General features: G+C 44.3%; 1 protein-coding gene across 7 annotated transcripts in view; it reads left to right on the top strand.

The window, feature by feature from the left end:
- TRIT1 (tRNA isopentenyltransferase 1) overlaps positions 1-5,112 on the top strand; it is a gene marked incomplete at its 5' end in the record, with an annotated part of 28,398 nt that extends 23,286 nt beyond the window's left edge. For all 7 annotated transcript variants that reach the window (XM_081144767.1, XM_081144768.1, XM_081144766.1 and 4 more), the window contains 3 exons: positions 1,304-1,413; positions 1,728-1,845; positions 4,243-5,112. In XM_081144767.1, the coding sequence (XP_081000893.1) occupies positions 1,304-1,413; positions 1,728-1,845; positions 4,243-4,412 (398 nt within the window). In that variant the 3' untranslated portion in view covers positions 4,413-5,112. The remainder of the gene's footprint in view (positions 1-1,303; positions 1,414-1,727; positions 1,846-4,242) is intronic.
- Positions 5,113-14,805: the final 9,693 nt, after the last annotated feature.

The following is a 14,805-nucleotide window of genomic DNA, read 5'->3' as shown; positions in this document are numbered from 1 at the left end:
AAGTTCTCTCCTGGCTCTCAGTCTCTCACGGAGCTCTCCATTGTTGTTCTGGTGCCAAGAGGCTCTTTACACTTTCTTCTACTTATCCTGCCTTCTCTGCAGGTCCTGTTAGATAGAGGAAGTCTGAGTCAGCTGAAATGGAAGTTACTATGAATTTCTAATGCAGCTTCTCTTCTCCCCAGGGCTACAATTAGTCTGTAACAAAAGATGGTTTTTGTAATGATTTGGAACTTTCTTCTGTGGTAAAGCCACAGTTAACCCCCCCATCTCTGAGTCAGGCGGGGTTGATGGCACAGCGCATCATATGCCCATTCCTCATTCATGCATATGCCGGCACAGCCCTGGTGCTAGTGTGAAAGGCACAGCTGCCCTGTAAATCAGGAGCTGTGTGTGATTGGCCAGGGCTGGTCTGCTGGGATATGGTTCTGGCAAGGAGCCAGAGGGACTTCCCCACCCCAGCTTGGCCTTGGACTCAAGCCAGGAATAGCAGCTGGGAGCCGAGAACTTGTTGAAAGGTGCTTAGACAGGGCACAGAAGCCCAACAAAGGACTTCGAGGGGAAAGGAAAATATAGAGTGGCCTGGAAACAGGTGCAGAGCTTAGCCAAGACCAGGTGTCCTGTGGATGCTGCCTGCACCCTCCCAGTCTCACCTTTCCGTGTGGTGGCAGGTGCAGCCTAGTCCACTTTAAGAAGAATCTTATTTGTGGTTGGCACAATCAAAAGGCTAGCACCTGCTAGCCGTTGGCATCCTGAGGACTTTGATGTTTTTGTCCATGGGACAATGCTCTGCTTTTAGGCAACTGACTTAACCTAGCTGTGGAAGGCAATTTAGTGTTTCCATAGACTGGGGAAGCTACCAGCAGAGACCATACATGGTTGGCTTAGATGGATGAAATACCTATAGCTTGTACTTTTGGCTACCTCCAGTCTTATCTCCACTCAAAAGTACTTCAAGCTATTAGTTTATTTCCTCCTATGGCGTGCACTGTCTTTATATTATAGGCCACACTGTGGTCATTAAAGCTGTTACTCTATATTGTTTTCCTGACTGATTTGGAATATCCTATACTCCAGACTCTGGGTTATATAGCTAGACTTGTTGGCTGCAGACCAGTCAACCTTCTAGGTCTTTCTTGGACTGTATGTAGCTGTTTTGTTCATGTTTCTGGTTAGAATGAATGGCATGGTAAGGATGTTAATTCCTTTGGCCTCCATGTTTCCCTTGAGGATTTTGAAATCCTAGAAGCAGAATAGATTAGATCTTGAAGCTGACCTCTCACAGCTTTTTCTTTGTCATCTTTAGGACCTGGTCCCAGTGTCCCCCCAATATATGGCTTAGAAGTATCTGATATCTCAAAGTGGGAGGAGTCTGTTCTTGAACCTGCTCTTGAAATTGTGCAAAGTTTCATCCAGGTGATTATTAATCATGGTACCGTATTGTCTGCTTTTCAAACAGCCTTCCTTCGCTAACACCTTTGTTGCTATGTCGGGAACCAAGGCTTCTTTTCTGCGGAAACAGAGCAGAAGGGCTGGCTGCTTTTAGATCTCTGGAGGCTGTGTTTATACTTTCACATTCAGAAAGGTTGTTACTAAAACCTGTTCACAGCCCACCTGCTCTCTGGGATGAGAAAAAGGAATCTTGAGACAATCCCACTCTCCTTAATATCAGAGAATGATATCCAGATCTCTGAATTGAATGCTTCTCCATCCCCCCTTTGCTATTTCAGGGCCGTAAGCCTGCTGCCGCTCCAGTAAAAATGCCATGCAATGAAACTGAGAACAAGAGAAGTTATCACATGTGTGACCTGTGTGGTCGAATCATCATTGGGGACCGTGAATGGGCAGGTAGAGTCTGGGGAAAGGCACAGAGAAATCTGCAAGGGTGGGTCACATCGACTTCATGAATTTCAAGGTCTTTGCTAGGTTGAATGCTGGAGTCTGCGTATTCGTAAAGGGAGGGCAGGATTCCTCTGAGAGCTTATACTCAAATTTCATGGATGCCTTCCCAAGTTGGACAGTTATCTCTATTCTGAATTTCAAAGGAAGATCATATGCCCTCTAGCTTCAGCTAGGGTAGGTATTTTATACTGTTAACTTTCCGGGGCTCCTTTGACTTTTGTGATCCTGCCTTATAGGAGTTCAGGAGTTCCTTGGCCTTTCATGTTTAGATGTCAGTTGGGTGAGGTAGGATTGAAAGGGAAGCCAGGTAACTCACCCAAGAGACCAAAGAAGCAGCAAAGGCCGGGAGGGAGCAGGAAGTGCAGTTCCTCTTCCTGATTACGTTCTTCAGAAGTGGTGTCTCTTCAGTCATTTTCAAGGTAATATGTTGAACTCGTGGTGGTTGCTAAAACTAATGAGAAGTGTCAAGGGAAACTTAACATTCACCCTAGCATAGTGTGAAAGCATGGCTATCAGTCACGTATAAGAAGGTGGTTACAGGTATTACCTTCTTTATAAGGTACTTCCGACCAACCGAGGGTCAGCCCTGCATGTAGGCTCTGTCTCTGTTTTAGAGCCTGGATCTGCCTCGGCCACAGAGTCACCCTGCACTCCCTCTTGGATTTCTATAGTCCAGTCAAAGCAATGGCCTCAGGCTCCAAGCCTTGCATTTACATTGCATTTAGAAACTTGTTTAAGGTTCACTCCTTTTATGCACAATCGAGCTACCTAGTGGCTGAATCCTTCTATTCAGAATACTGCTTTGCATTGGATTCTCTGAGAAGTAGGTTTTTCTCCCCATACCAACCAGTAGAATGATTAGTTCTATTAACTGGTGACTCTGGCAAAATGAACTCCATTGTCAGAGACTGGGGACGACTGCCATTGCCCAAGCAGCAGAAGAAGCCTCGATTGTCATTGGTTTATAATGATGAAAGGGGAAGAGAGAGTGTCTGATTGTTTTTTCTAAAGGAAACTTAGTGGTTCGATTTGTCCAGTGTCCTTCAGGGATAGCCTTAGAGAAGCAACATTTGTGAGCCTTTGTGAGCTTAGCTTCTGTAAGCCCTTCTATGGTGCCATCTGTCAAGTCCTCGCTCCTGTCTCCTGCTGCCATGGAGAACCAGTCCAGAGCCCCCTCCCCCCTTTTCTTTTTGCCTTAGGCTCTAGCTGGAGAACAAAGCTGACTTTTTTCCCCCAAGTAAACTTTTCTTTGACTTGTAACCTCTTCCTTATTTTTGCTTCTAAACCCTTAAAAATGATGGTTTAAATATGTAGAAAATGGGATTTAACCTAGTTGTGTATTTCTTTAGGTGTTCCCAAATAAGATTTCCTTGAAAAAGAACAGGCTAGTGAAAAGGGAGCTTGTGTGAGTTAGTCAGAGGGAGGGAACTATCTTTGGAGTGAGAGGTCAGAACTTGCTATCAGGCAACAGTAGCTTTACTGCTTCTGTGGACCCTCAGAAGGGATGTTAGAGAAGAAGGTTTCTCGTTATCTGCCCGGAGCATTGTGTGTCTGCATAATGTGAGCCTTGAGGGTTAGTCATTCAGATGGCTTATCTTACTCAGGCAAGAGGGATGTCAGAGCAGGAGGGCAACCTGTGGAACAGCAAAGAAGTGGGAAGGACATCCCTGGGTGGTGCAGGCCTATGAGCAGGGCAGGGCAGCTGGCAACTGTCCTGCAATACAGATAAGGATTCGGATTTGTACCTTTTTAGTCGTGTGAGTTGAAATGTATCTGTAATAGGAAGCCCCATTCTGGAAAATTGGGCCTCTCTTTGGACTATAGGTAAGCTGAGGAGCTCGCCTGCTGTGTGGCCTTGGACACAATGTAAGATCTCTGCGAAGTTCAGTTCCCTCCTGTATAAAATGAGCTGTGTAGTACTATCTGCAAGACTGTTGGGAGGTGCTTTAGCACCTAGCAGGGTGCACTTGATACTTGGTAGCTCGCTCTAGTTTGCTAGCTAGCTGGCCATATAACTTACTCCTTTAAGATTGCTAAGCAGCTATACCAGTACATGTGTTGATCCTGTTATTGTTAAAGAGAAGGGTTACATTGTTAATTTTATGTGCTTCTAGGATTAATTCTGGAAAATCCTAATGAGTGGGGGTTTTTTTAATGTTTTTTTTTTTTAATTTTATTATTGTTTAAAATATTACAGATGTCCCTTTTTCTCCCCAATGACCCGTTCCACCCCATTCCTTCCCTCTCCCCAATCCCTCTCCCCACCATTGTCCATGTCCTTGGGTTGTGTATATATGCCTAATGAGTTTTTTATATGTTTTTTTCGTTGTTGTTTTGTTTTAGCACATATGAAATCCAAATCCCACTTGCACCATCTGAAGAAAAGAAGAAGATTGGACTCTGATGCCTTCACCACCATAGAAAGTCAGAGTGTTTCTCCAGGCCGTGACAAAGAGCTTAAAGAGAAGGGATCCCCAGGGTGGAATGATGAAGAGCTGAAACCCAGTGTTTAAGAGACATGTCCAGTGGCCTTTGCAAAGGTGTTGGGATCCAGTTTAAGAGGGAGGGTTATGTCTGTTCCAGTCTGGGTGGGGGAGTGCTATGCAGAAAGCTCCCACCATTTTCTTTCATTTAATGGTGTGGTTTTTAAAGTGTCATGTTGTCTGACATAGAAACAGCAGGTCTTGTCAGCTCCTGTGTGGCTAATGTGTCTGGCAATGATGAGTTCAGGAAGGGATTTTTTCCTATTAACCTTAAAGGTTCTATTTTTAAAAGGCACAGATTGCACTTTTTTACACTTGAGGACCTTTTTTGTGATGAATACCTGGATTCACTATATCCTTTAAAAAAGAAGTTTTATGTCTCAGACTTGGGCTAAAAATACCTAATTTCCAGACATTTTTATAGATGACTGAAGTATTGTGAACCCCACAAATCAGGAGTTCTGGATTTGAGTGAATGGCAGGAAAGGACTGGCCCCAGTGAGATGATTAAGTGAACCAAATCAGTTCTTAGAATTCCATAGAGCAGAGAATCAGACCAAGATGGCTGTGACATGGGATTTGAAAAACTAAAGACTTGGACATTTGTTGAGGTCTTCCTGTGTGAAATTACTATGACTACTGTCTTTGTATTGAGTTAGTAATCTACATTTCTAATGAAAGTTAAATAAAGGAAAAGTTTGCAAGAGCCTTTTTAGGCCTTGAAAAGATATATATGTCCATGTCTAGTTTATACACAATATGCTTTGTTATCAACAGATGGCTTTTTTTCAGATTTGATGTTCTTCATATAATCACGCTGTCTGTTCATTTTATTAGAGATTTAAGTTATCTCCAGTTGAAGCTCTCTTTCTGGAATGACCTGAGCTGCCAACAACGTTAAGTATATGTATATGCATATAACATAAAGTCAAGCATTTTTAAGTTTATAATTCAGCAATATTAATTACATTCTCAATGTTGTGCAACCATCACCACTATTTCCAGAACATTTTCATCACCCCAAACAGAAACTCTGTACCCATTAAGCAGTAATTCCCCTCTCAAGTAATATTATTTTGTTCAGAGTCTACTATATGAGAGGCCCTGAACTAGGCAAGAGGGAATACAGAAATAAAATGAGATGTAGTTCTTGCTTTCAGGGAGCTTATAAATATCGTATATATACACAGACAACCCACCTAGGTAAGACTATCAAAGGCCATAAGAGCTGTGTGGAATTTCACTTTGGAGGGAAGGGGGAAGGGATCGTGGAAGAAGGAGCACTTCTGCTGGACCTTAAAAAGCAATCCTTGGTAAATGTATTGTTAGCTGTGCATACAGAGAGAAGGTAAAGAGAAAGAACTATCAAACTTGCCTTACTCTCCTTCTTTTTCTTCTAACATTTAAAAAAAGGTTTTTTTACCAGATTTTTTTAATACAGTTCAGAAATCAAAATGATATAAAAAGACATTGAGAAATTTCACTCCAACCTCCATGCCCTTCTCCCACCATAGATAATCATTTACTAATTTCTTACATATCTGAAGAGTTTTAAAGCAAAACCAAATACAAATGTATATATTTTTAATTTTTCCCTGGCCCAAAAGTTAGCATATAGCACATACTGTCTCCATCTGTCACCTTACCTATTGGCAGTACCTGGGTATGCATTGATTTCTCCTGCCACCTCTGTCAGTTCTCCTGTTTTTGGCCTTGACCACCATCCTAGGGTCTCCCAATATAGTCACCTTTGTATACTGAATTTTATTCAGATGCCAGGGTTTAGGCCAAAATCAGCCTGTGAGGAATTCTCAAGCTATGGCCAGCCCCTTCATTCAGCCAGCAAATATTTTAGAACTTATGTGCCATGTGCTGTGCTAGACTCTGGGAGTACAATGGTGATCAAAAAAGTCCACATTAATCAAATAATTACAGAATTACAGCTGTGATGTGGGCTGCAAAGGCAATGTGAGGACGTGCCTCACGTTGGTGTGCGGGAGTGCGTGCGTGTGTTGGGGGAGGCTTGTGTCGAGGCAGCTGATGTGGCACGGCATGATGGTGGGGCGGGAGTTGGGGCCAGGGCTGCAAGTGTGGTACCATGTGACCTGGGTTTCGCAACTTGACTTCCTTGGCTTCTCCCTCTTTCCCCAGTCTGTGGGGTGTCCTGGGCCCCTTGATTTTTATTGAGCTTTACCTTCCCTTTAACTGGTTTGAATCTCAAGAATTTCTTTGGTCAAAGATGAAATTAGGCCTGGCAGGTGTGGCTCAGCGGTTGAGCATCGACCTGTGATCAAGGAGATCACTGTTTGATTCCTGGTCAGGGCATATGCCCGGGTTGCGGGCTCGATCCCCAGTAGGGGGCGTGCAGGAGGCAGCCCATCAGTGACTCTCATCATTGATGTTTCCATCTCCCCCTCTCCCTTCCTCTCTCTGAAATCAATAAAGATATATTAAAAAACAAAAGATAAAATTAGCATTCTATCCACCCCATGTTGTTCTTTACATTAAACGGTATAATTTTCCCAATCAGTGTATTAACTACTTCAGTAGCTAATGGGGTGGGAAGCCCCATCTTCCCACTGGAGTGGAGATGTAACTTACTGTGAATCAAGCAGGACCGACACTATATCCATTCCCTTCTCACTCAGCCCTGGGAGGGAGATGCTCTTTCTAGTCCTGTTAACCAGTGGGGAAAACAGGCTCAGCAAAGGAGTGCAGCTAGTCAGTGGCAGAGCTGGCGTGGACGGGAAGCGGGCAGACTTTAGTCAGGCTGTTGAGCACTGTGTTGAGCTGGCTGTTGTTAGGGGGGAACCTTAGTCTTTCTGAAAGGCTCTTCAGTCAAGTTGCTAAATGTGTTTTAAAGCTTTTAAAAAGTTTCAGTGGACAAGCAGGAAAAACTAGTTTTAATAATCCTGCCTCAAAAAGCCTTTAATCCTTCCATCTGAAATACCTGAAGCAGCAACTTCCCATTCAGCTCATTGCCATCTCACTGCGGTTTGCACCCTTTCCATCTCATGGCACATAAACTACTGAAATTCTGCACACACCAAAAAACAGGGTTTTGCCAGCCTGACCCAAAAAATAGGTGTAATTTTGATTCATTCGTACCAGACGGCTATTGTTGTGATAGCTGTTGTCATTTTTTTATTTGACAGACTAGGGGAAAGGAGATTAGTGCCTCTGACTAAATAGGTGTTGCATGTTTTAAAAATTCTCATGGCACAGCAGTGTGCCAGCTGCGACATACCAGTTGAAAATTGCTGCCATTGGCAGTTGGAAATCAGGAATTTCTTGAAAGAAAAAAACTAGTGCCTAATACTAAGGAGTATCTACCAAATTTAAGGCACGGTGACTGTGTCCAGTGTCCCTGTTCTTAGGAATTGTAAATTCAGCAAGATGGAATTTCTCCACCAGCAGCAGAGAGCCTGGGGAAGGCCAGACACTAGAAATCTGCCCGGGGCCCTGGTCTGAGGCAGTGCCCTGAGGTAGGCTTTCCCTTCTCTGTCTGCCCCTCTGAATGACTTTGCTGTTGAGTGTATGGAAGTAAAACAGTTCTTTTTAGTGGTTGTCATAAATGTAGAGATGGAAGGAGCCATATCACCTTGTACAGATGGGGAGACTGAGGCCCAAAACAAGAATGTTCCGCAGCCACAGAGCAAGTTGTGGCAAAGCCAGGACAGACCTCTCACCCAATAACTGAATCTCAGCAAATCTCATCTGAGAGTGGGGAAGGACCACAGGGACCAGCTTTGGGCTGTGTGCTCAGCCTGGAGTGAGGAGGAGGAATGCCATCTCGTGCCATCTGGCCTGAGCTAATCCCCAGGTGAGCCCAGGTACCCAGAGTCTCCAGTCATAGCAGTGCTGTCTGAATGGCTTGGGTAATTAATTCTACCACCCAGCAAGCTATTAGGTCCACCTACCTCAGTCAGTAAAATCTTTTTCCCCAGTTTTATTGAGATGAAATTGACATAAAGTAAAAATCTTGACTAGACTTTGGATACTTCTTACCAGTTCAGACAATGCAGTTCTAAGCAGTTAGGAAATACTTTGAAAAGAACTCTGGATTCTTAGTCTTTAGGATGCTTTGCTTGATTTTTAGGGCTAAGCAAGAGAACAGTTGATCTGTAGGCACATGGTTTGATCCTTTGTAGCTCTCAGTCATTATTTGTATTCTCAGCCTCAGTTCCACATTCTAAAAAGATAATTTTTCTGCTTAAAACACAGCACAACATTAAAAACAAAACAAAAACAACACTCACTAGAAGCAAGCTTTTATAAATGTAGGAAACTTTCTGTATATCCCCAGCATCTAGAAAGTGGAATATTTGTTGAATTAATTGTATGAAAGCATAAAAACTTAAGTAGGTCTCTTCATAAATGATCCGTTTCAATTGTTAAATAGCCTTTAACCAGATGAAGAAATCTTGGGATAGTAGCCACAGGAAGGAATTTCATTATTTGATTATCACATACTTGGGAGGTTAGGGCTGTTTTCTAAAAAGATGGTTAACTGGTCATTTGTAAAGCTGTTCTGAATACGCACAAAGGAAGTTGCACGGTTGTATTAGGGTAAAAAGCTAAGCTGCTGTAACAGACTTAACAATACAGTGGCTTAAAGAACAAAGAAGTTTGTTTCTCACCTAACAACTCTGAGGGGAGTTAACATTTCTGAAGTGAGTCCAGGTCAGTGGGGCAGCTCTGCTCCAAGCGGTCATTCAGGGCCACGGGTTCCTTATATCATGTCTCCCCAGTCTCTTGGGGGCATTGTCATAACCTGCACGGTTGAAGCTGGGTCATCACTGGTTCCAGCCAGTGGGAAGGGGACAGAGCATGGAGGAGGCACACCTGGTGTCTTATGGCCTATAACCTCCAGTGGTGAGGGTACTTCTGCTCACTTCCCGTTGGCAAGAATTTAGTCAGATGGCCACACCTACCTGCAAAGGAGGCTGAGAAATGTAGTCTAGCCATGTGCCAAGAAAGAATGGGAGAACAGAGTTTGGTGGGCAACTTGCTGTCTCCTCTAAATTAGTAACGTGGAAAGAGCACCAAGTTCCAGGCTGCTTTAACTAATTAGCTCCGATAGCTCGCTAGGGGCAAATCTCTCATTCCCCCATCTGTGAAATCAGTGAGCTGTTTGAGCTGACCTCTGAAATATTTCAGTTGACAAAATCTTGGCTGGTGAGATCTTAAAGACGAGAACTTAAAAAGCATTATAGGGAATGTGAGACTGATGGAGACTCAGGCCAGTGCTAACAGTCTAAAGGTGGTAGGGAGGAAAGATAGGAGGTATTTTGGTGACATTGTGGGATGACTGAACAAAGGGCTGTAACCACCTACCCCAGACTTCTTTATATGTGGGGAAAAAGAAACTGCTATTTATACGTGCAGCTGAACACTTTCCTATCTAATAGTCTATCTGTGTGACTTGGGAAACTGCCTAAGCAGCCTGAACTTCCTCATATATAAAATGGAGCTATTACCTCCATTCCAGGGCACATCGTAAGGATTAAATGAGGTCCTTTTGAAAACAGCATAGTGGCCCGGCCGGGCGTGGCTCAGCGGTTGAGCGTCGACCTCATATCCAGGTGATCGAGGTTCGATTCCCCGTCAGGGCACATGCCCGGGTGTGGGCTCGATCAATGACTCTCTCATCATTGATGTTTCTATCTCCCTCTCTCCCTCTCCTTTCCTCTCTCTGAAATCAATAAAGCTATATTAAAAAAAGAAAAAAAGAAGACAGCATAGTGTTTGACATTGCAGTGCCCAGTAAACTAGCTGTAAATTGGAGGTGCTTTATTGGGGATACATTGTTAATGCTACTAAAGTGTTGGTTTATGGTATGGTGTCAGTTTCCAAGAGTTACCAGGGCAAACTGACTAGTTTGGTGGTCCGCAGTGCTGGTGGCCAAAAATGGTGCCTTAGGCTTTATCTACCACCCAACTAGGTTTCAGCTATTAGTTATTTGAATGCGTATGATTTTTTTTTTAACTTTATTGATTTGAGAGTGAGAGAGAGAAACATCGATTTGTCATTCCACCCATCTCTGCATTCATTGGTTGATTCTTGTATGTGCCCTTGACTGGGGATCGAACCCGAAACCTTGGCGTATCAGGATGACGCGTATAATCAACTTACCTCCCCAGCCAGGGCTTGCATATGATTTCTTCATGGGTTAGCTCGGTTGCCTAAACTGTTTTCTTCACCTGGAATGCCCTCTACCCTACCCTTCACCTAGTAAACTCCTGCGTATCTTTCAAGGTCCAAGTCTGATGTCCTCTCCTTAGAGCTTCCCTTGGCTCCTCTAGGGAGGCTTAGTTTCTCCTTCCTCTGTGTTCCCATAGGAATTTATACATAATATTAGCAAGTCCTTATATAGCACTAGGTGCCAGTCATGTTCTAAGTACTTTACACACGATAACTCATTGGGTCCTCAACAGTCCCAATCGTTATTAGGTCTGTTTTCCAACCCAATAAACCCAGTAGCAGAGTTAAGTGATTTTCCGGAGGGCAAGCTGGGATTTGAAAGCAGGTGGGTGGCTCCAGTGTCTGTGTTCATATCATATTCTTTTATCTCATTACTCTGCTACAACATGTATCACCTGTATTATCACTTGTTCCCATTGGAGAGTAAATTCTGTCAGGATGTCAGTCCCATTTTAAGACAAGTGTGGGACATGCAGTGGGCGCTCAGTAGCTGCAAGGCACACTCCATGTCTAAAAGCAAACGTGGCTACGCTATGTTGAGTGCTTGCTGTGTGTGATTCCTTACCGAGTGCTTACCGAGATTCCTTCAGATGGACAAGGCAATTCATTATCCCCATCTTGTAAACAGGCGTCCATATTCAGAGAGCTCGGTGCAGGCACAGAGTAGGCGCGCAGATATTTGCTGAGGACTAGAAGAAAGCTCTGTGCGGGCAGGGATTTTTGTTCATTGTTAACTCATCCCTTTCACCCACAAGGGGTCTGCTGCTTCAAAGGCACTCAGTAAACTTCTTTGTTGAGCTAGCATTTGAAACCAATTTGGGCTGGCTCCAAACCCATGTTCTAACCAATAGGCTATACTTCTCCAAGGGCATTTAGGGCTTTAAAAATGTACAAATTATAGCCCATCTCCTAATAAGAAAGAATCAAGACGAGAAAAAGAAAATATTTCTGAAGAACTAGCTCTTCTACTAAGGTGTTTATGTTAAGATGCATGGTCACAAATGAAATAGGCCAAACTCTAACTAACTTAAGCAAAAGTGTGAATTTGTGATAGGGTTACTGAGCTGTCTCACCAAATTTAAGGACAAAAGTGCATCAAGGCCCCAGGTACAACTAGTACGACCTAGTCTGATGCTGGGGAGACTCCCTCTCTCCCTTCTCTCAAACAGACTTTCTCCAGATGGTGGGAGACAGGGCTTCCAGCAGCTCTGAACCTTTACCTCTTAGAGCTTTTACATCCAAGAGATTGTGCTGATGCTTTCTCTGGTTCTGAGTTCAAAAGTCCAAGGACGTCTCACACCCATTAGGATGGCTCCTACCTATCAAGAAACCAGGAACTAATCAATGTTGGTGAGGATGTGGAGAACTCGGAATGCTTGTGCCCTGTTGGTGGACATGTAAGATGCTCCAGACTATGTAAAACAGTATGGAGGTTCCCCCCAAAATTAAAAACAGAATTGCCATATGATCCAGTAATTTCACTTCTGGGTGTATATCCAAAAGGACTAAAAGGGACTTAAAGACATTTTTGTACACCCATGTTCATAACATTATTCACAGTAGCCAAAAGGTGGAAGTAATCCGCAAGTGTCCTTTGACATGAATGGATAAACACAATGTGATCTGAACATACAATGCAATATTATATGGCCTTAAGGAAGGAAATTCTGACACATCCTGCAACGTGGACAGACCTTGAGGATATGCTAAATAAGCCAATCAAAAAAGGATAAATACTGTATGATTCCACTTTTTTAAAGTTGCCAAATTCATAGAGGCAGGAGGTGGAATAGAGGTCGCCAGGGCCTGGAAAGAGGAGGAAATGGGGAGTCGTTCAGTGGGTATAGTGTTCCAGTTTTGCAAGACGAGTAAGTTCTGGAGATTGGTTGCACAGCACAGTGGTTTAACACTGCTGAACTTTACACTTAAAAAATGGTTAAGATCATAAATTTTTTTACGTATTTTCTACCACAATTTTTAAAAGGGCAGGTCAGGTGCAGCTGGGCACCAGGACAACTGCTGCCAAGGACTCAGACACCAGCCCTGTCGCTGTCCCTCCTTTCTCTTTTCTGTATGCAAACCAGTGTTCTTCAAATGGTCATTGGAAGTTTTCACACCTCACTTCTCAGCTTTTCCCCACTGCAAAAGTGGACCTGTGTCCCAAATTTAAAGATCTCATGGAGGGACTTCAAGTAGAGCTGAATTCTGTGATCTCCCCCTGGATTAAGCAGAAAGGCTGGTTACCTAAGAACATGGCAGTTCCCTATAGAACCATATACTAGAACGGGGCTGAGGGAAAAAACAGTTTTCAGAAAGGGTGGGTGTGGGATTGATGCTAAGTAGACCAAACGATACGTGTCCAGAGCAGTGGCACAGGGCCGTTAAGTAACAGATTAAGAGAGGAGCCCAGGTCTTCTGGCTACGTACCAGAGTGGCACACGGTAACTACGGAGTACTTCCCACACGAGCAAGGCCGTGTCTGTGCGAGGACCCTGGGACAGTGTGTTCTCAGGTGTGACCCCATTCAGGCTTTGAGTTACCAGATAGGGGGTGATGAGCCACCTGAAAGTGAGACTTAAAATCATTGAGGCCAAAGTCTTCTGCCTGAGCTTCCTTGTTAATATCAAGGGGATTGGGGGGTAAAGACCTTTAAAGTAAATGTTATTTGTGGATTCAAAAATGTCTCTGTGTCCTGCTAGATCTGCATAATGAGGTAGAAGCCCATGAAACCAGTGGCTTCCTGGTGGCAGACGGAGGTGCTGGCCTACCCTCTGCAAACCTCCACAATCAGAATCCTCACATGCTTTTTAGGAATTACCTTCATAGGGGCACTCCTGGCTTTCCGTTGTTTTGAATGTCAGCAGCTGCAGAGATTAATGGTCATCTGGTTCAGTTGTTTTCCAACTTGTTTAAGCTGTGGATACTACCCCCCTCCCCCCCCAAATAAAACCTTACTGGAACTCCAATGTATAATACAGATCAAAACAGAGTAGCTTGGGGTCTGGGTGGGTCACAGGGGCCTTTGGGCCCTCTGATTGTCTCCTTCCCTGTGGAACACACTTTGAAAGTCACTGATCTAGATTAGCCATTTCATCTCACAGATGGACAAACTGAGGCCCAGAGAGGTTGAGTGGGCCACCCACAACAGCACAAAGAATAGTGGAGCTGGGACCCGAGCCCCGGTCTCCTGGCTCAGGAGCTATGTTCTTTCTCTTGTATCAGTAGCTCCTTGCTATTTTGAATGATCACTTCAACAAAGTAGTTGTACTTTCCTTCAGGTCCGCGGTAACTTGAACTGAACTAATGTGAAGGCAAATAGAGGACTTCGGGAGCCTAATCTAATGAACAGATAAGAGCTTTGTAATTAGGAATGTCTGTTAATTTATTCAGCAGACTTAATGAGTGCTTACCATTTACCATGCTGGGTGCTGGAGATACACGTCAGTGAACAAGACGATTCCCGTCTTCAAAGAGTCCCAGGTCTTCCATGCTGTGTCAGTGGATGCGATAATACTACAATAGAGATGTTCAGGGAACATGCACAGTGGTACCTGACCCCTTTCAGGGACATCCGGGAAGGCTTTCTGAGGAAATGGCATCTAAGAAAACACTAGACAAAAACAGGAGTGAGGTAGGGGAGTGTTAGGAGAAAGGCTGGAGAGGTGTGCAGGGACCGGGTCACAGAGGGCCCTGTAAACCATTAACCCCAAGATAACAACATCACGTGTGTTTACTGGAGAGAGCACCGGTACAACGTGGAGAATGAATCGGCTGGAACAGCCTAGAGGCAGGGGGATGGTGGTGGAAGTGTCTGGCAGGTAGAATTTACTGGACTGATTATTGGTTAGATATTGGTGGTGAGGGAGAGGAAGGGGTCAAGAAAAAGGCACAGGTTTCTCACCCAACCAACTGATCGGTGATGGTTTCTTTGGCCAAGATGGGGAACACTGGAGGAAGAGCAGAAGTGGGCTGAGGGCAGAGGAGGAGTTCAGCTTGGGAGTGGTTGAGCTTGGGATGTCTGCCGAGAATCCTAATGGGAAGTGCAGTGAGGAACTGGGTGTTGAGGCTGAGCCCAGAGAGGGCCGGGCTAGAGACAGGGATCTCTGAGTCATCAGTGCTGATGGAGGCTGAGGTCACTCAAGCAGGGGGTGTAGAGAAGAGAGAAGGTCTAGAGCAGAACTTGAGGGACATCCCACAATTGTGGAGGAGGAGCTTGCCT

The sequence above is a fragment of the Miniopterus schreibersii genome (assembly GCF_964146895.1).
Source record: "Miniopterus schreibersii genome assembly, chromosome: 8".
Lineage (NCBI taxonomy): Eukaryota > Metazoa > Chordata > Mammalia > Chiroptera > Miniopteridae > Miniopterus > Miniopterus schreibersii.
This window is presented reverse-complemented; position numbering and strand designations above follow the sequence as displayed.